The sequence below is a fragment of the Apteryx rowi genome, unplaced genomic scaffold (genome assembly GCF_003343035.1).
Source record: "Apteryx rowi isolate R43461 unplaced genomic scaffold, aptRow1 scaffold_899, whole genome shotgun sequence".
Classification (NCBI taxonomy): domain Eukaryota; kingdom Metazoa; phylum Chordata; class Aves; order Apterygiformes; family Apterygidae; genus Apteryx; species Apteryx rowi.
Genome location: NW_020451203.1, coordinates 140,320 through 161,115, shown reverse-complemented (window position 1 = coordinate 161,115; position 20,796 = coordinate 140,320). Strand labels below are relative to the sequence as shown.

Below are 20,796 nucleotides of genomic sequence, written 5' to 3'. Positions count from 1 at the left end.
CATAAGATTTGACCAAATGATAAATACTCAGTGATGAAAGCAATCGTGTGCCTCTGAATAAGAGATACAAACGATTATTAGTATCCTAGTCTCACATTTCCCTTATGTCTTCCCCGGCTCATGTACTACAAAATACTCATCATTCTTAGAAGCCATTCATTTAGGCAGTTCCTATGTTTGGAAATAATATTGTTGAAGAACAGAGCCTTTCTGAATGTATGTGCAAGGCCCTCTGCCTATCTAGATATAAAAAACTTCTTTGATTCTCCAGAGATTGCCTATTGACTGACTTTTGCTCCCTGATCCCTAACTTTTGTCTAATTTATGGCTACACATAGTTTGCAAATTCCTCAAAAAAACCCCAATCCTAAGGGTCTGAAAAGTGTTAGAATATAGTAAATGCTATCATAAACAGATAAATGAAAGGGAGAAGGAGAAAGTAAGTCACCAAAAGAAGACATCCTGTAAAATGAAAAAAAACAGATATAATTTGAAAAGAAAGCATCACCTGCCTGTTTGTGGAGTACTGTGTCTAGTTTGGGGCTCCCCAGCATCTCTCCAAAAAAGGCACTGGCAAACTGGCACAAGTCCAGCAAAGATCCCCCAAAACAGTTGGGGAGCTGGAACACATAACTACAGGACAGGCTGAGAGCAAGGTTTGTTTAGCCGGAAAGACGACTATCAGGGGACCTAAATGATATCTGTAACTACTTACTGAGTGGTTCCAAGAAGACAGAGCCGCTCTTCCTGGAGATGCATAGCAAAAGAATAAGGGGAAATGGGCACAAGCTGCAGCAAGGGAAATTCCAGTTAGATATAAGGAAAATACTCTTCACAGGGAAGGTGGTCAAATACTGGAACACGTTGCTAGAGAAGTTGTGGGATCAACACTTGTGGAGATACTAAGAGCTTGGCTGGAGAAAGCCTAAGCAACGTCTTCTAACTTCAAATTTGGATCTAACTTTAAATTTGGCTCTGCTTTAAGTGGCAGGTTGGGCCAGAGGACCTCCAAAGGTTGCTCACAGCCTAAGTTATATATGATTCTATTTTCCAGGTAGCTCAAGGGGCTGTATCTTATTCACAATTAAACACGTTAATCTTGCAGTTCACTATGGATTACTAGCTTTGATTGCATCAGTATAATTATRTTAATGGAATTTTCTTAGAGCAGTTCAGCACTCAACCCAATAATTGTTGCTAAATGATTAACCTGAGTTTTAGTGATCCTGTAATGTAGCCTACCTGCTACAACAAATGCTCACCCCATGGCCTCTACTCAAATTACCACCTAGCTTCCTCATTTGCTCCAACTGCACAAAACCCACCAGTTCAGCACATCATATTCTAAGCCTGTAAAACAGGCAATATGAGTTCTGTGTCATCTAAACCATTTACAGAAAATTCATCTTAAAGGTTAGCCTGACTTGGTAAGGAAAGGTCATCTTAAAGGCTACCCTGATTTGGTAAGGAAAATAAGTAAAACCAACCACTCTTTTAATTTTTGAGGTGAGAGATTCAGAGCTGCTACCAGAGTTTTATGGTTTAACAGCCTTAAATCAGTGCTCTTACTGAGAGCTGCAGTGCCTACATCTAGATGTAATTCCACCAGCTACATTAGGAATCATGTAGAGTTGCATCCCTGTCCTCAAATCCATTTGTTGGTTTCCTGTATCTTGCTTCATTAAATATACAATCCTCCAAACATCATTAAAAAAAAAAAAAAAAAAAAAACTTACTTTGACTTGACTGGATCTCCTGATTTTATTTTTCCCAAGTTTATGATTTCTCCTTCCTCATTAAGGTGCTCACTTCTTTTTCCATCCACTCCCACTATTTTGCACCTCTGGCAATGTTTTTTGCTGTGCATATGTGGTATAGCATTACAATGTCCAGTTAGTAATGATTCTTTCTTGCTCCTCTTTCATAAACTTACTTCTTTCCCTTTTTCTTTTTTTCAAAATTAAAATTATATATTTTGCCTTTGGCTTGTCCTATTACTCTAGAACTCTAACAACCTATAGAAAGGACTACATGAATTACCTACTTGTTAATCACTGTTTTGATTCACAGAACTGTGTACATGACATTTATAACCCCARTAACCTCTTAATTCTCTTCATCTGCAGTAGGGAACTTATCAATGCAATAAAAAGCCTTCAACTGGTGAATCCGGATCACAAACATCCTTTGGAACCAGATGATTCTTCCTATCTTCAAACAGAACTTCTTAGAATACTATCAGCAAAAAGCCACTGTTTCATTGGCCTTAATGTTTTATGGAGATTATTGTTTTGACAAGGGAGGGTAGAAGTGGGGCAGGCAAAACAAAGGAAGCACATGTTCCCTAGCTTGGGGGGCAGAACATGGGTCTGAAATGGGGGTGGGGAGGTAGGTACTAGTTCTTCTGTGCTGGTTCACTTTTGTTTGGAAAACTGAGGTCCACAAAAGAAAAGGAGTCAATCTCCAACTTTTGCAGCTGTCAAGGCTACCACAATTCACACAAAACCACTCAGATTTGGGTCCAAAATGGGACTCTGAGAATTTCCATTTCTGTTTAACCTTAAGTTTTTCATGTAATTTATTCTAACTATGTCTGAAAACAGTTTGTAACTTCAAAAGTCGCCATGAAATGGGACTGTCACCATCCAATACGTTTTGCATTTAAGTATAGATAACATTCAACTTGAATAGTTTCAATCTCCTCATTTACTGTCATAAAAGCACAAAAGATTCTAATACAGATGCTAGTTAGCTTTGGATATGGTGGGATGACAGAATCTTATATTGACACACTATATATTACACTCCCGGAAATGATGTGGATGGAATAAGAGCACAACAGCAGACACTTTATTATTTAAATCAGCAAGATGCTATCCTAGAAAACTCTCAGACAAACCTAAAGAGCTCAAAGACCTGCCTGAGAAAGAAGTGACTGCAAAATGGCAAAGCAAATTCAGGTCTACTTACAGGAGGGAATATTTACTTCTTAAAACAGTGAGTGCTCCATGATTTTATAACATTTGTGTGTCTGCTCTGAGTTCTAAAAGGAAAAAAATGGGAGAGCTCATTCCTCAATAATCTCATCTGGATTAAAAAAAAATGCTAATTGTGTCTATATAAAGCTCTGAGCACTTTCAGGAATGCAGAGAGGTCCCTCTCCCATGAAATATGGAACTTAAAACTGAGTATTATAAAGATGCAATAGGTGCTCTCACAGCTTCTGAATTTGTAATATATTGTTTCATAGGTTATGTATTACAAACCCTCTGATATCTGATATTATTTTACCCTACCTTTGAGACATTAGATTTATTTCCTGTTATTTTCTAAATATACAACATAAAACCTGTAAATGAAGCTGAAGTTTTCTGAAGCTTTACATAAATTACTATTTCCTTTTATGGGAGAAATATTATGTAAAGAATCCATTAATACCACAAAAACTTGCATGTACTTAAAAAGGTATATTCACAATATGTGTTTTTAATATCAAGAACATTTCCTTTCAGACCACAGCAAGCAATTAAGTCAAATAACAGCCTGAAACCATTTGATACTTTCCTTGGTACATGACTTCTCTACCATACACCATATTAAAATTACAGCATGCAGTAATATCTTACAGCCTGTTTCTTGATTTCACCATGCTCTTTGTTTCATCCAGTACAAGAGTAACTACAGCAAAATGTGCCAGGTTTATTTATAGCATGCCAGTTGGAATCTGTGTATGTAATGCAGATTGATGCCATGTATCTACATATCACTGTTCATATAGTAACAGCATACATAAGTAACAGCATTGTGGTATACAGATGAATATAAAGATTCTTTAAAAGTTACTCAGCATCTTGACTGAGCCCCCCCCCCCACATTTGATGTCAGCATTCTAATATGGACCATGCAGAGATCAAAGACAGAAGCTGAAAAGCCTAGATGCATTACTGCATACCCCATATCCAAGAATTAATATAAAATACAGTTAAGTCAGATTGTCTTCTAGCAACGTGTTTTAGTCCTAATTTCTGCTGATATAAATGAGATTAGACTTGAGGTCAAAGAATATACCTTTGTTCAGTTAAGTATAAAAAAATTAAGAGAAAAATCTTTGGGAGTTCGTAATTCAAAACTGAGCTGGACTTCCGGGTTTCATTATAACAATGAGTATAATTAATTTTTATAGCAGTAAAACTTATGGGCTTTGATCTTGTTTTGCAGATTTAAAAAGAAAATACATATTAACCCATTAAGTCCACTTCTACAGACATCCCAATATTCTCTAAATACTGCAATTCACTTCTATAAATAGCTAAAAATAAAGTATTGTTCACTTCAGCAACAGATAATTGTCAGAATACACGTGACATTCAAGGCTATTACTGTGCCCTCAATCCTCCTTCCCATTCAGGCTGATCTTCCATCATATGGTCCTAGAGTCAAGTCTGGAAGTTACAACTAAATTTCAGAACACCTCATATCCCTTCACTGGCCCCTGCCCAGCAATGCAGGTATCAACCACCTCAGCATCTCTGTTTCAAGCAAAATGGAAATATTCTGCCTTTAATTTTCATCTTACAAACAGCATTCCAGTAATAATTTCCATGTAGTTTTTTTCCTCCTTTCACTCTTCAGCATGTAGCAGATTAACTACTGTATTTCCATCACTACCTTTTACCTTGAGGTGTATGATATTTAGAAAAGTAAGTATTTTATAAATCATCTAAGTGTACCCCCTGTGTGATTAGTCATTGAGCTTTACCTAGTAATTCCCTGGATGGTCCTCATCATTTGCAGCTGAATCAGAACACCTATCTAGAGGGATGATCACTCTTGCACTAGAAGGAAAAATCAACCACCAGCTTTGGTAAACTACAGAAGAGATTGTCTGTCCTCAATACTAAAAGCCTGAGCCTCAAAATCCGGTTTGAATTTGTGAAGCATCAATTTTCTTTACGCAAAAAGCACACAGCCCTATTCTTGATGAAACTAAGCTGGTTAATTGAAAAATTCTGAATACTTAGTTTCTGCCACATTCACTAAGCCATTTTGATCAGTGATCTTTCTTGCGATGTTGAATCAGACTAGATAAAGTAGTACAAAGCTGCAATTCTATGTATTCACCTGTTAATCCCAGTCTTTATTCACATCTACTAATCCCCTTTTCCCATGCATCTTATAAATTATTCCTCTACATATGCGAGCAGATCATCAGGAATGCATTTACAGAGTGACTGAAACACTTTCTCAGTGATACCTGTAGCTCATCTTCCCACAATGGTGACTGTTTTTATTTTCCACTCAAGCCTATTAAAATCACAGTGCAGCAAAACTCAATTATTTTCCCAGCTAAAAATAACTAAACTAAAAAGTTATCCTGTCTTTCCTCTCTCAGTCACCTGCTCCAAATGCATTTTGCAGCATGAAGATCCTGGCATCTCAAATTACATCAAAAGAAACAAAAAAATTTGCACAGAAAGACAAGAGTCTTTTCAGAGAATTCTGAGAATCTGAGCCAGCTAAGAAGGTAAGAGGTTTCTTTAAAGAAACAAATTTACATTTCAAATATAGCCAACTTTATAAAATTGTCTGGAACTTCCTGTATATAAACCAGAGGACCTTTCATGCTCTGGCATGCATGCTGATCTCTCCTGCCGTACAACTGTGGGAGAGTGCTCACACTGCCATATTCCTACTCCCACTTTCTCTTTTTCAAACAGTTTCTATGGAGAAATATTTTTTCAGTTCTGCTTTTCAATAAATCAGTCCTACAGAATCCTCTTGGGAAAAAAAGCTGCATTTTAGTTCATCTGTTCATTCAGTAAGAGCGGAAAAGGAAACAAACAGGGAGCATCTTTATAACTCTTATCAAAACACAGGCTATCATGCTTTGTTATTAGGCCCAGTCTATCAGCATTTTTACCATTATGTTTGATTCAGTCCAAACCTACTTTTTTGAGGATCAAGAAAATACTCTTTTATGCAAATAGATACATGCCTACAGTAATGTTATTCTTCAAGTTGGGGAAGCTGTAAGAGCGTGAGGGGGAAGCCATCTGAAATATTCTGAAAACGTCTTGGTTTCACCAAATGCAAAATGCTTGCGTTTCCTTACTACTTGCTAATCTATTTTTTCTGTGCCATACTGAATCTCTGTAAGGTTGAGTCTCCCTAGGGACTATTCATAATCATGAAACATCAATTCTGTTCTAAGAAATCCAGCTTATAACCCCACTATTGCCCTATTCTCTTCTGTATAAATGGTCTTTTGTAAGTACACACTTTCAGGAAATTACCCTCCTCCTCCCCCACACACTCTCTACTGTCCGCTTCCCCGACTCACACAAAACACCCCCCTCCCCAAATCAACACTAGCGAATAATTGTATTTTTGTTGGAGCACTTCCAGCTGCTCCACACGTTCCACTCCAGAAGCAGTAAATGAAACCCTTTAGCTTTGGCACACTTCTCAGTTTAAACACACACACACACACACGTGTGTGCACTCATTCTGAAAGGGAAGTAAGCAGCATCAAGCTCATTCCCAAAATAATGACCTTTCACTTCTCCCCCATACAACTTCCTCTTTTGTTAAAAAATACAGCACTTCCAATTTCAAACACTCTTCCTCTTTCAGTCGGCTGTTAGCGCTTTAAAACACTGTTTCCTCCATTTCATTCATGTGCTCCTAAGCTACCACTGCAGAGACAGACATAAGATATCCCTGGTGTCAACACTTCGGTGATTTAATTTCCAGTGAAATCTAAAGAAAATTCTTCAGATGATGTGCCAAGACATCTTCCCTTCCCTTTCAACGACCAAAAGCTAAAGCAAGCAGAAACTTTCTCATGCTTTCTTCTGGCTCACAAAAGCAGTTCTGGCAATGCTAGATATATTTTTCCATTAATGAGGCCTTTAAAAATATTTAAAATCATACCTTCCTTGCATTCATCAGCTTCCGAACTCATGGTGTCAGCGTAACTCACTGTAGTCCAGATTACAGCTGACGTGAGCTTTGAGAAGCAGCAAGTCAACTTCTAACTTCTCAAAGGGGGGGAAAAAAAAAGGGTTGGGATTTTAAGGGGAAAAGTCTGTGAATTCAACAAATCACAGCTAAGCTAYGTGAAAACGATTCCGCCCCCTTCTGAACAGCACACAAACAACTGTCTGGAAAAACAGCACCTTAACAGAAACTCTTATTTTCCTTGCCAGCAGTTGCCGTTTATGCATTTTATTCCCCCTAGTCCCTTAGTCTGTAGAGAGGGTGGAGTTTTTACTTGTTACGGCTTGCCAACGTGGTCTGAGAAAGCAAGCGTACAAGACCAAATAAACCCTGAGTGTGGAACAGTGTCTGATTGCGGTGACTGACAAACAGATTGGGGCTCTGATATACTGCAGTAATTTTAATTTAAATCAATTTTTTTTAGCCTAAACTATACATTTCAACACTACTTGCTATCTAGAATTAGTTCTGTAGCATCTGCAATTGTAGTGACTAATACAGGATGACTAAAATGCTTAAAGCATGAAAAGCAGCAGCCTTCTTTAGGTAGTTTAAGCTAAAGCTAAAGTTATTTTACTTTTTCCTTCACCATGTTCAACATATGGTGCTATCTACTCTGAAAGGAGCAACTGGTCTCTGATTCTTGAAAAAACTATTTGATTCCTTTGTGTTATAGACCCCCCCCCATATTAATAAAGATATCATTTTTAAAGGCACATTATACAATATTGTTTTACAGCATTCCCCTAACTAGTGACACAATAGAAGTTATGAAGAGGACACACCTTCAGCACAAAAGCGATGGGAATTATTTGGAAGCCTATTTTCTGATTGGCATAGTCTTCAGTAAAATCCCAGGATAGCTAGGAAATATCTTTTCCTTTTTATTGCTTTACTATATTTTTAGTACAGCAAAGAGAACAAAGCCTCCGTGGAAACGTTACTGCTCAGGCACAGAAGCAGAGGCGTGAGCTCTCAAGAGGAGCGCCGACTGCACCGCCAGCACGGGCATGCAACCAGCTGCTCCCCGGGGGCAGGATTCCTCCCAGCCGGCCCCTAGCTAACAGGGTTCAACATGCACCCCTGAAGGGGCTGGAGGGTCTTTGGGTAAGTAACACTATAAAGCAATTAGCAACTGCGTTACTGGAGTCTTAGCCAAGGAGAAATAAGTATATTTCAAGATGAAATCAGAAAGCGCCAAAGCTCCAGTCACAAGTTTAGTGCACATTCAAAAAATTCTTTGCGCACTTCTGACTGTAAAATTCAGCTACATCCATTAAAGTGTATTGGCAAGTAATGTAAAGCTTACATTGTAGGTAAGAAAGATGTTTTTATAGGTAAAAGGCATGGAGTCAGGAAAGGCGATATGAATTCTTGAACCAAGGCAAATTTGCTTTGTGAATCAGGGTAAATAGTATTTCAGAATGTGAGTAATTTTTGTCTTGCTTTGAGTGCTTTTATTCAGGACAGGGACGGCCTTTTACAATGTACTTGTGCCTGTGCCATGCCTAAGAAAGACAGATCTCATTTCAGTTGAAGCCTCTTGGTGACGCTGAAATATTTTTACCTGCAATAAGCACAACTCCATAGGTCTCTTACAGACACTCTTCAAGAAGCTAGCTGCCTTCCACAGGCCTTACTATCTAGCGTGGTGTGGCAAAATACAGCAGTTGTGTCCTTCAAAGCACAGAGACTGAAAGGCAATATTAATGTAAATGGTATCATAGAAGAAGAATAATTACAACACCAGACTAGCTAAAGCAGCCACATTTTCAAGGAAAAAAAAAAAAAATTACTCCTCCACATCTTCCTGCTCCCCAAACACTGGTTTGGGGTAATTACTGGATAGCAGATTGAAACCACTCAAAAAAACCCACACAGAATAGAAGAGGAACAGGAAGAAACATAGTGTTAGCCAAGGTTAACTGTAATAGCCTTTGGGGTCCCTTGATTAAAGGCAGTGTTCGTATGGAAATAAAATAGCCAGAATATAATCTGGTATCAAGAGCCTTCCATAAATAGATTTAAGCAATAGATGTCTTTCTCCTGTAGTAGATGACAGATAGACAAGGAGAGATAATGAGCCTTGCAGTTAACTCTCAGGAAGTTTTGTAATTTTAGATTTCTAAAATCTCTCAGACACATTAGAACTCTGAAGACAGATAAGAAAAATCTCATTATTCTTATTTGTTTCTGCTCTACAGAGTCCAGATTGCATCTCCTTACCCAGCTTTCTTCCATTTGTGTACAGGGTTGCAATTCAGACTTTAGACTCTTTTTTAAAATATTTTCATTTTGGTTGTTACACTTCTTAAAAACACATCTGTCAGCTGAAAAGACTCCAAGCAGCCTGAAGACAGTTTAGGTAGGTAATTTTCCAGTCTTATGATAAATTGTGACTTCTAATGGCAGAAGCTTATTGGGGCATTATCAGCCTTGGAGTCTCTACCTGATGAACAGTCTTTGAACTCCAGTAAAAGTAACAGAATAAGGTAAAAATTAAACAGAGACTCGGTGGATGATGCCCTTGCACAGGCAAGAGACAATACTGCAGTAAGCCTGGAAGCTTAAAAAACCCTTTTATTGTAAACTGTGAATGAGATATGGTGTGAGAAGGGCAAAACAAAGAATGACAAAACTCTAAAAATAGACTCTGTAGGCAAAAATAAATTTCACAGGACAGCTTCTCTTGGGTGGGAGGGGAAGGGAGGAGGAGGAATAACTTCCTAAAATGAAGGGCTTAAAATCCACCACACGTTCTCCCATTTGGACAGACGCTATCTCTGAGGGAAGGCCAAAATACTCGGAGGAAAATCAGATCTAAAGTATGTGGCAGAACACACACAAAAATTGGGTTCACACACTCATTTTCAGTGGTTAAAAGTTTAAAAACTATGATGCTGGATAGGACAAGGAGGGTAAAGCAAACTGTTGTCTTTTACACACTCTTTCCTTAAAAAAAAAAAAAAAAATTCTGTTGTACGTGACCTAAAAGTCCCTATCTCTGCTAACACTAAGGCCAGAACACCACACACAAAAAACAGATAATAGCCAGGCCTTGGCTTACTATAGCAATATATAGGGCATTCTTGAAGGAAGGGTAGCTGTGGAAGTACCTCCCCTACCCAGCTTAAAATCTTGCTCATGTTCTGTTTCTCAAAGCACACTTAGTCACCTCTGTGTACATAGGTATCTTCTTAATAGAGGAACAGGCAGCAAATTTTACTACATCTTTTATTAATTTTTAAAATAATGAAAATTATATAAAGTCTAAAAAAGTCCTGCAATGTCTGCCAAGAAGACACTGAAGCTTAATATTTAAATATCAAAACAGACAATAATGTTTTGGTTTACAAAAARGAGGAAGCAGCCCTACTACATGAAAAGGACCAGGAAGAACCTTTAAAGAGGAGGCAGCTGCCATGGAAGCAAGAACAAATCTGCTACTGCAAAAAACCGCATGGCCATAGAGCAGTTCTACAGAAGGAAGTGGTAATATTATATTTCAGACATTATATATTCCTGGAGAAAAAAAAAAACAAAAAAAAACGAACATCCCCCTCTTTAGCTAACATAGTTAAAGTTGTCAGCTGGTAAGTTTTGCTCTTCCAGAACGTCAGCTTAAATGGATTGCAAACTTCTAAAAAACAAAAATAAGGTACATGTCCAACTTTAACTCCCTGCTACAGGCAATAGTCACCAATCATTTTTTCTTTATAAGCCAACTGCACGTCTTCTGCTGGCTACAACTGTACTGAACTATTTGAAGCCACATGACAGCACTTTGATTGTGGTAGAGGAAATCTGCGTTTCCCAGCCTCACTCTCAGCTGTGATAAAAGAAAAAGATGCACAAGTGCCTTTAGAGAGCCAGTACTCATAACTGCAGCTGTGATTTCTTTATGCTATGCCAATAGGCATGCCACAGACATTTGCTTTCCCATAAATTGTCAAGGGTGAGGTAAATGAGAATGCTATGGGATCACTATGATGAGAAAGTAAAGCTTTGCACTAAACTGTCCCATCATGTAGGACTAGGGAGATGAAAAAGTAGCAAGTGCACAGCTGTTTTCATCGTGTAAACTCGCTGCTCAAGGAAGATACCATACTTGCATGTGTACAACCTAGGGATTACTTAAAACTTTGCCATTTAGCAATCGTGGTAACATAAAAGGAAGTTTACCCCAGAACCTTCTCTCCTCCATAACCCCAACATCCGTACCCATTTCTGATATAAGGGTTATTTGTTGACTCATTTTCAACCTCTGCTACTCTTCAACGGGAGCGAATTACAGGCATGAAAACGAGGTAGTTCCCTAGGAGGACATTGGACACAGTCCTAAAGCAGTCAGATGTGCTATTATATCTTGATGAGCATCAGTTGCAAAACATAATGACATTGTGAGACACATCTGTCACTATAACTGCATTTCGTAATTTTATAATTCTCAAGTATTTGAGTTTTGCTCAAACTGACGTTCTGAAAGGGAATGAGATGAAAGACTGCTGTATTTTGATCCAAGGTTTTCCAAGCAGAAATAAACGCAATAGATGTGTTCTGCATACATCTAGGGAAATTTCAAACACACAGCCCTATCAGAACAGCAACAAGGCATTCGTAACATCTCCAAAAAATGGCACAAGTCTTTAAACAAAGGTTTGGGGCAAAAAAAGGGGACAAATGGTTAAATTCAAAAGCCTGGACAGACCATCAGGGAATTAACTGCAGTAAACTTTTTTGGTAAGCATCTCCTTGCTTTCTGTAGAAGTTACTGATTGAGTAAGCAACAAAGACAACATATAAATTTGCCTCTGACTTGCTGTGTTGGTCCTTCTCCGTATCCTTCTCCAGTATCATTACAAATTTTCAGACAAGCAGCCCATAACTGCACAAAGTTTCAAGATGTGCAGATTTAATAAAATGGGAGAAATTTGTCTTTTCTAGCCCTTCGCTATTAGTTTCTGCTAGCAGATATGCTTTTGTGTTTCCCTGTGGTGTGCTGAGGTCTCCCTGTGCTGGGCCACTGCCTCCGGTGGTGCTGCCCCTCTGCTGGGGGGCAGAGCCCAACCCGACAGGCATCTCCCAGCTGCATCTCACTGCCTGCCCCTCTGGTGCTGCACACGGATCAGGGAGGCAAGGTTGCCAAGGGCAGCACTATCTTTAGATAGGCCTCTCCCTTCAGACTTCATGCTGGCTTGACAGCAAGGATGAACTGCTGCAAGAAAAGACATTCTCTCTCCTGACACATCCCTCAGCTCTTGCATCCTGTTGCCATCACAGCTAAAATAACACTGCTGCAGGCAGAGGCGATGGGGAGGTAGGGTTCACGTGCTTCCTTGGTCCCGTTTGACATGGTCTCCTTGGCTGTGCCCATAGCTCAGGCAATGCAGCCCCACTCACCAAATGCTGGGGTTGCTTGTTCCCTGAACAGGCACCTTCTGAACTTACATGGGTTTTTGCTTTGCTATGTGTCAGCTCTCCGCAGTCCCAGTTCTAACGCACATTTGACATTGGCAGCAGTTAGGTGAGTAATATGAGCAAAAATAGCTTGGAGCCACTGAATTATCCACTGCTTGGCATTACAGGTAAAAAAGTGGGGGAAGGAGTTTGCTTTTATTTTAAGAATGGAGACAGACCTTATTAACAGATTGTTCTCAGATTCCTGCAAATAATAGGGTTAAAAAACTAGAGCTACAGCAGAGCCCGTCTCCCTAGAGCAACCAGATTTTACAAAACAAGACTGATCAGAAACCTTAATGCTTAGTCTGCTTGAGGGTTTAGCACATACATGCTAAAGAGATCAATCTGTTTTATAATTGCTGCTTCTCCACAATTAGATAGCCATCTTGCATTAAGTACTGAGCAACTATGATCAGTGGAAAACCACCAAAAACGATGACTTATGTGCAAAAAAAGAAAAGTTTCTAGGATCTGATGATTTTATGAAATACTGGACTAGAGAAAGTTGTATACTTCGAAGTCTTTGACTGCTAACCTAATTCCACATCTCCAAAAGCAACAGCAAATTTCAAGATAAAGGTTCAGAAACAGATTGCTGCAAGATAATCAGAACTGCCAGAGCAAAAACTGATTGCAGAACCAAACACTTCCTGAAATAAAAACAGAATTTGAATTTAATTTCTTTCTCTAGACATTTTTCTCATGATGGGCTGGCAGAAAACAAAACGCCTATAAATTAGCCAAATCATTTCTGGAATATGACAGGGAAAGAGAGATTTTATGGTATTATTTGTAAAGTATTAAAATGCCAATGTAACAAAGGTAAGAGATAGCAGACTGATAAATCAGCTTTCCTTTTACAGATTCACGAACTCTTCCCACCTATGTTTATGCAGTTAATAGACTTGCGTAACTAGAAAGTCCTACAATTAATTTCCACAAAAAATTTTTACTAACTGCTAGCTAGTAATTCTGAGGAAGCTTCTTTGAGTAGAATGTATTTACATATAGTTACAAATACTTTTTGTAGAATTACCATGAAAGAAAATTCAGACAACAAAAATGTTTAGCAGGATTAGAAACATGACAGTGTATGAGTCAACATCAAATATTCTTTTAAACAAAACCTTGCTTAACGTCATCTACTTCTGCATGCAATTCTACTGTTTCTTTCATTTGCATATAGTCTCATAAGACTTTAAAGCTTATATACTTGAATTGAATTTGAATTGAAAAATTCAAATTGAAAATTCCTCAAGTTCAATAATAAAGAGCTTGCACTTCTTTGGAAGAATAATACTAATAATATTTCTAATACTAATACTAATAATATTTCTTTGGAAGAATAATACCTTACCTCCAAATATCTAGAAAGAACTCTGCTCCTACAGTATTAAAAGCAGTGCTGTATATAAAATTTCCAGGGAGATTTTAACTAACCAGGAACAGTTCAGAAAAGCAATAATAATTGAGAGGAAGACTGAATTTACAAGAGAATTCTTCTAGAAGAAAGAATTTAAATAAATAAATACTGTTAATCCTCTACTAAATGCCGTTTGGGATGCTTCAAGGCGACTAACTAATAAAGGAAAAAATAACAGGTTAGTTGTTAGTCACTGCTTTATTTGCATTGGTTGTTGCTTTATTTACTCTTACAGCAGCCCTCTACAGAAATGGTCAAACCACCTAAAGGCTGCTCCAGGAAGCTCAACTCAAGTGGCCAACAGTAGGATTATTTTGTAAATCTCTCTACATTGTAACTGTGATTTCTAGAAGGGAAAGCATTTTTCATCAGTCATAACATAGGGAGAGGAAAAGTGTGGAGGGAGGAGCACAGAGTCACAGGAAAAAAAAACAGATTTTCAGTTTTCTTGCACTATATCCAAGTTGTTCTGCTTTCAGTTCTGCGCCTAAACAGTTACACACAGACATTCAAATCAGCAAACCAAAAAGCTATTTTAAAGTTATTTCTTAACCCAGAGGTAGAGAACACCATCAGTAGTTGTGTCACTTTCATTATTGCAAAAGAGAATGTAACATGCACCATCTGTGTAGCACGGGTGCAGCAAAAACAAATTCCAGTTCTTATGCAATTTTGCCAACTTGGGATTTAATTTTATTTTACATTAAAAGAGGACTTTTGACTAGCTGTGCAGTGTTGGTATTGTTTATGCAGTTCTGTAACTAAAAGAACTGGATGCAATGACCCATCTGTTGTTGCTATAGCCAAACTTTATTTCCAAGATCTGTTTGTTTTATTACCTTTCACCATAAAACACACATATACCAAGGTAATTTTCAGAAAATTCAGTCCAGTGAAAGCTAGAGAGACAAAATTAACCAAAGCATTAGCAGGTAGAATCTACAAGCCAAGTCTGAAAAGTATGGGAATTACAAGTTTTGGCCTGATCCTTGATGCATGCTATTCTTTATCATTAACTGTTTTATCCTTTTGCATTACAGTTTTCATAGTGATTCATACAATGTTGCTCAAGCCACTTGCTGAGGCACTTGCAATACTTTGAGCTATTGGGCAGACCCACAGATGCTACTCTGGCCTATGTTTCTCTGTGGTTAAATTATAAAAAGTCCAGCCCAAGTACCACCAAGTGACCCCCTCAAACGAGTCTCTGTTCTGCTCAGCCTGTTACTTCATTCTCTTTCTCCCATCTGTGCTTTCCTCCTTGCCTACTTCCATACCCTCTCCTTCAGCATCCACTCTGCATCCTGCTAGTAGTTCATCAAGGCCCAGCTCGTCCTTTCATTTCCAAATGGCAACAGCAAAGTATGCAGACGCAGTGCCACAGGAACACGCATCTGACTGCGGGCACAGCTTTCAGTCAAAGTAAGCAAAACCCGGGGCTCCACCACAAGAGTAAGCAATGCAAAAGTGCGTCTAAAGACCTGCTGCCTGATCACCAAACTGGCAGGATAAGCAGTAGCACAGGATGATAAAGGGATTCAAAATGAGCCCACCGAGTCAGGGGGAGAAGAAATGCAATGCTGCCAAACAGCATGTAGAGCACCAGTCCTGGTTTCCACACTGACTTCATAAAACTTACATTACACAGACTCCTGACTTCAACTCTTCTTGCCCAGACAGACAAGTAACACAGGGAGGGTAAGAAGGTATACACACAAGGGGCTTCATAAAGTGGAGCTTGCCTGACTAATATTAAACATAACTTTGTTATGAAATTTTAAAGTCCTGTTAGTCTCATTTGTAAAGCTTACAAAGTTCATCTACGCAATACCCATAACAATGTCAACAACATTTGCAATAGCACAATAATGTCACAATAGCACTTTTGCAGTGTTGACAGTCTGAGAAGACAGCACGACAGTAACCACTTTGCACACTGCAAAGACTCCCGTGCAGTATAGATTTTCCAAACCCAAATCACTGTTACAAATATGTTGTCTCAGATTTCTGGTTTACAAATAGCGATAACAGTTGTTTTTAAACTGCTGCCAGYGATTTTCAGAAGCTCTGTGGTAAAGAGGTGAGGAAACTTAGCCTCAAAATGCAACTTTCTTTGTGAGCAATCTGCTAACAATCCTATGCTTCAATGATAGCACAGCCTCAGCGCAGGACGGAGGCTGAGTATATTGAAGGCTGCGTTAGCTTGATCTGCACCTTTGGGCCTCCAGGTGAGCAGGACTGTTGCCATGGAACAGCACCCTGCCACATTACATGACCGCTAATGAATTTCACAGGCCTACATTTTTTCCTTTCCAAACAAGTTTGCAAATTCACACACAGAGCAAATGCTGTGACTTCTGAGACATGAACTCCATATAATGCTGTTGCCGTGACTGCAAGCACAATCTTGCATAAAGCCATTAATAATATGATGGCTTTACAGTAGCTAGGTAACTATCGTGCATTGACAAGCATGCTTATTTATCCAGCAGTTACCATTTAGTGAAGACAAGGTTTCAGTGCAGGATAAAGTATAACACAATTTATCAAGAGCAATCATGCTGAATAACATTAAATGACTTGGTTGCTACACACAAATAGGCAACAACCAGTAATATTTGCTAAATGTTCAGAAGATCACAGATGACAATAAAAATCACGTAGTCAAAATTTCGCTGTCTTTTGAGGGACTTGCACCAAGAACTGCAATAGCTACAAATGCAGGTTTATCACACTCTTTCTCCAGATATGAAAAACTGCATTTCTGGCTTTAATTCTTCCTTTAAAAGAGTGCACACTGGTCATTACTGCCAAGATAGTTATTCCAAGTAAAAGACACCATTATAAAGAATCAGACACTGATGAAGAGACTAGCAAAAACAGAGATAGGAATGTGGGATCCTGTAGTTTGACAGAAAAGTACAGAAGATTTGAGTTGAACTCAAGATTTTTGTGACACAAAAAAAATAAACTTCCCAGAGATAGTTTATGGTAAAATTCTTATGAAGTGGTTGTGTTATTGTACAACATAGCATCCTTCGCAACAATGAAGGAAAGGTCTAAGAAGAAATCTGAGGAGCAGAATGCCAAAATTACTAATATAAGAAATCCTGTATCAAAAATTGAAAATGCACAGAAGTGTCACTAGATTCTCTAGATTAGGGAGTAAATACGCTACACAGAGACCAAAAGCTTCACCACAGAGGATGAGAAGAGATACTTAAGCCAGATCTGCTCTCAGCAAGATACAAGAAAAGAGGTATTGCCAGATACTTCTGCATCAAAACACAGTGCTGGAATTACTTTAATTAAAAGGAGGCATTTTAATCAAAACCAGAGTATCTRATATTACATAGCCAAAAGACAAAAGAGCTTGAAAACAAAGTGGCTGAATTAGTGTTAAAAACATTATGATTTAAACAATCCTACTGAAGTTCATGGCTAATACGGTACATTTCTTCTCTTGTAAAAGGTGTTGTAGTAATGTTGACAGAACAGCGTACTGAATATTAAAATAGGAAAGTTTTTGTTCATATAAAAACAACATGCATATGGGAAAACATGYGTCTCAGTTTGAGGGCTGTGTTCCAATTTCAAGCTAATAATCCAAGCATTTTGCTAATACGTAACAATCAAACTTTTAGATGCCAAAGTCATTAATCATGCAAATGCTAAAAACATCACTTGCATATCAAATGCAATCTTATCTAGATAACATTTCAAATCAAACAAAACTATAAAAATACCAAGCTATGAGAAAAAAATTCCTTTTAGGTCAAATTTAAATAAGAGAGATTAAAAGAGGGATTTAAATGGATATTAAATCTAAGCAGAATTTACTTTTTAAAAATTCAGTTTGGTTACAGTTTACATTCACAAGGCAGATGTAGCTAATTATGTGGTGTTCATTCAAAGAACCATATTGATTTCTGCATGTTCCAAACTGGTTTTAAATCAGTTTATTATTTGCCTAAAGCTTAGACTGAACTCATCTTAAGAATTTGAAAAAATACTTGTAAGAACTGGATTTCTTTGGGTAAAATGGTAGGTAGGATTGTTCTGAACAAGTGCTGAAAAATTGGTTCCTGTGACCCAAACATAAATTAAAAAAAGATAATTTGTGACAACCTTAAAAGGAAAATTTTCAGCACTCACTTATCCTGGTTCGTGGTGATATTTTCAGAACTAAAGTGCATTAGGAACTCAGCATCACAGGCTGGTCTAAGTCAGAGTGACTGTCTAAAAAAGTAGTATCATCTTGCTCTTCTTCCTCTCCACGTGCCATGCTAGCATAGGCACACAGTGTCCCCAAAAGAAAGATTCCAGTTAAAGCTAACTTTATATATACATATATTTATTTATTTATTTGGCCAGGAGAATTTTAACCTAAATTAGCTCTCAGATCTTGTGCATTGCTGCACAGCCATATGAGCATTTATGCTGGCATAAAGGTGAGGCTGATGAAGGGGAGGAACGACCAGACAAGGAAAGGACAAGACACCTGCTTCAGCAGTGAGCCTAAGGTGCACCATCCTTTTGAAGAGTTAGGCTCACAAGTCAAATATTCATTCAGAAAATGAGATACAGATGCTTTTGAAATTTTTACTTTAACTTATAAGACAGTAATTCTGCGCAATTGTTAAGAAAGAATAGCTATTAAGAGTAGTCACTAATAACACCGTATCTTCCACTGTGTGTTTTGCCAAGAGAAACCAAAGTTCTTCACAAAGAAACAGTGGCATTCTCACTGTCATTCACAGTTTACTCATTTTTCCAGATATTAGAGAGGCTTACGCTAGTGAGCAACGCAGGTAAATTTTAGGTGTTATCTCTAATGTTTGGCATATTAGCGTTACATTGGAATGTCAACACTAGATTTTTTTGATTGCTTCTAAGAGTTCCAATGAAAATAAAACAGGAATTTTAGCTGGAGCCCAAATAAGTTTCTTTAACAAAAGAAAGCCCAAGTCAAAGTATTTTATCCACTTTACAGGAAATTCATCCTTTAGTTCTTAGAATGTTGTAGTAATAGAAATAACTCAAATTTGTACTGTCCCAAACCTAATACCATTCCACAGGATTATTCCAAGACCTTCACAAACTATTTCAAGTATTTAGTTGCAAGAAAGAGACGTAAATAACAAAATCTGAATGACACTTCTTAGTCTATTTGTTCAATATCTTCTTCATTAAAAGCTGAATTGCAGCACAGCCTTAAGATAGTTAACTGCTTAGGTAGCCTGTCTGTTGGAGCTGCACTGCACTCAGCACTTCACAGTGTGCTTTCATAATTCAAGACTCAGGACGTAAAAGAGTTAATATCTTTGGTCATTATGGGGAGTAAACAGGGCAAGAAAAATAATAAAAAAAAGATTATCCACACATTCTGCCACTACTGGGAAATGTATTACATGTTAATAAATGACTTTGGCATTCTTATAAGGACTCCCATCTGACAATCTATGTGCTGCACAGATGTGAACCTCAAAAATAGATCTCATCCTCTATCTTACAATGGGAAGAAGAGATACTAACGGCTCAGAAGGAGCGTCTGGGAGCAAAGAATATGAGGCTCTTCTCCCTGCCTGTGCTCAACCGTGCGATGAAAGGCTGCTCCTGCCTGCCGGAGCCCTGTGCAGGGCAGCCGCCAGCTTGGGGAGCTGACAAATCATTTTCACTTGTCATTTTTGTCAGCGGCTGATTTAAGCCACGGAGCATTTATTGTTAGCTTCGGCCACTGCCACAAGGTGGCAACAGTGCCCCGAAAATAGCAGGTCTTCAGGCTTGGCTTTTGTTTCCGCTACCAAAACGAAACAGGACGTGCAAAGCTGAAGTGCAGATAAAAAATAAAAAAGTTGCCTCGCTTCGCACATGCCCGCATATTAAAATTTCATATTGCAAATCATACAAAATCAGATGGTCATGACAACCAAACACCTTTAATGTAGCAGTCATCACCTGAGATCAGTTATCAACACATCAGACAGCAGCAGACAACGTTTATCATTTTTCCCCAAATCCCAGCTATGATAAGACTTCAATTTTGCACTACAAGACGCCGATGTCTAGGTAACAGTGTAACAGATGACACAGTGATAACAACTTGGCTCTATGACTTTAAACGCATAATAAAATTTTAGGTAACCTGCAAGGTACTGATGCAACTGTGATACTTGTGGTATCTCTCCTCTGCCCCCCGTTTCTGCCTGGACTGACACGGCTCAGCCCCCCTGCTCCACCTGTACCTTTTCCCTTCCCTACCCTGTCACTCCGCTTTCCAGGAAGGGGAGCATGCACCCTGCTGTACCAGGGGGAGCTTTCTGGATAACCCACTCGCTCTCCTGGCTCCAAAGTTAGCGGCAGCCTTCCCTCTCACCAGACGAGCAGAATTGCTTCACGGATGGATGAAACACGGGGGATGCTGGAGGAAAGAGGCACCCGGGCTGCCCTAGGCCCCCTTTTTCAGGGGACAACTGGGAGAAAGGATGTTCCTCCCAGGGAAGAGGCTGGGCAGACRCAGGGCCCAGGCACCCAGTGGGGATGGCGAGGGGACTGCAGTCCTGCCTTAGCCACCGGGAACCCAGACGACCTCCCGCCCGTGGTGACATAAAAGTGTGAAATACTGATACCAAAGGGCAGAAACTGCCACTCCTGTGAAGAGGTCAGATGGGGCTGCCCATCACGAGCAGGCAATGCCCTGGATCAAGACTGCACACACCGCTTTCACCAAACTGGCAAAACACTCTGAAGGGTTACTGCTTTCTTTAAGTGCTTCCAAGAAAATACAAAGTCTCACTACTTCCAGATGAAGGCAAAACTATTTTGAAAATTATGAGCAACTCAAATGGCAAAGAAAGGAAATTTACCAAAAATTGGCCAATAGTAGTCCTTTCTGTGCACGCTGTAAGACAGAG

At 38.8% G+C, this 20,796-nt stretch overlaps 1 protein-coding gene across 5 annotated transcripts in view; it reads right to left on the bottom strand.

The window, feature by feature from the left end:
* The window catches only part of TNFAIP8 (TNF alpha induced protein 8), a 65,084-nt gene that overhangs the window by 14,753 nt on the left and 29,535 nt on the right, over positions 1-20,796 (bottom strand). Inside the window, exon 1 of one of the 5 annotated variants that reach the window (XM_026091100.1) lies at positions 20,749-20,769. The exons of 3 other annotated variants lie outside the window; for them this stretch is intronic. Coding sequence is in view for 1 of the 2 variants with exons in the window: in XM_026091096.1 (XP_025946881.1) it covers positions 6,934-6,964 (31 nt within the window). In the remaining variant the exon portion in view is untranslated. Of the gene's footprint in view, positions 1-6,933; positions 7,014-20,748; positions 20,770-20,796 lie in introns of those variants that run through there. One more of the 5 variants, XM_026091096.1, reaches the window with a different exon arrangement.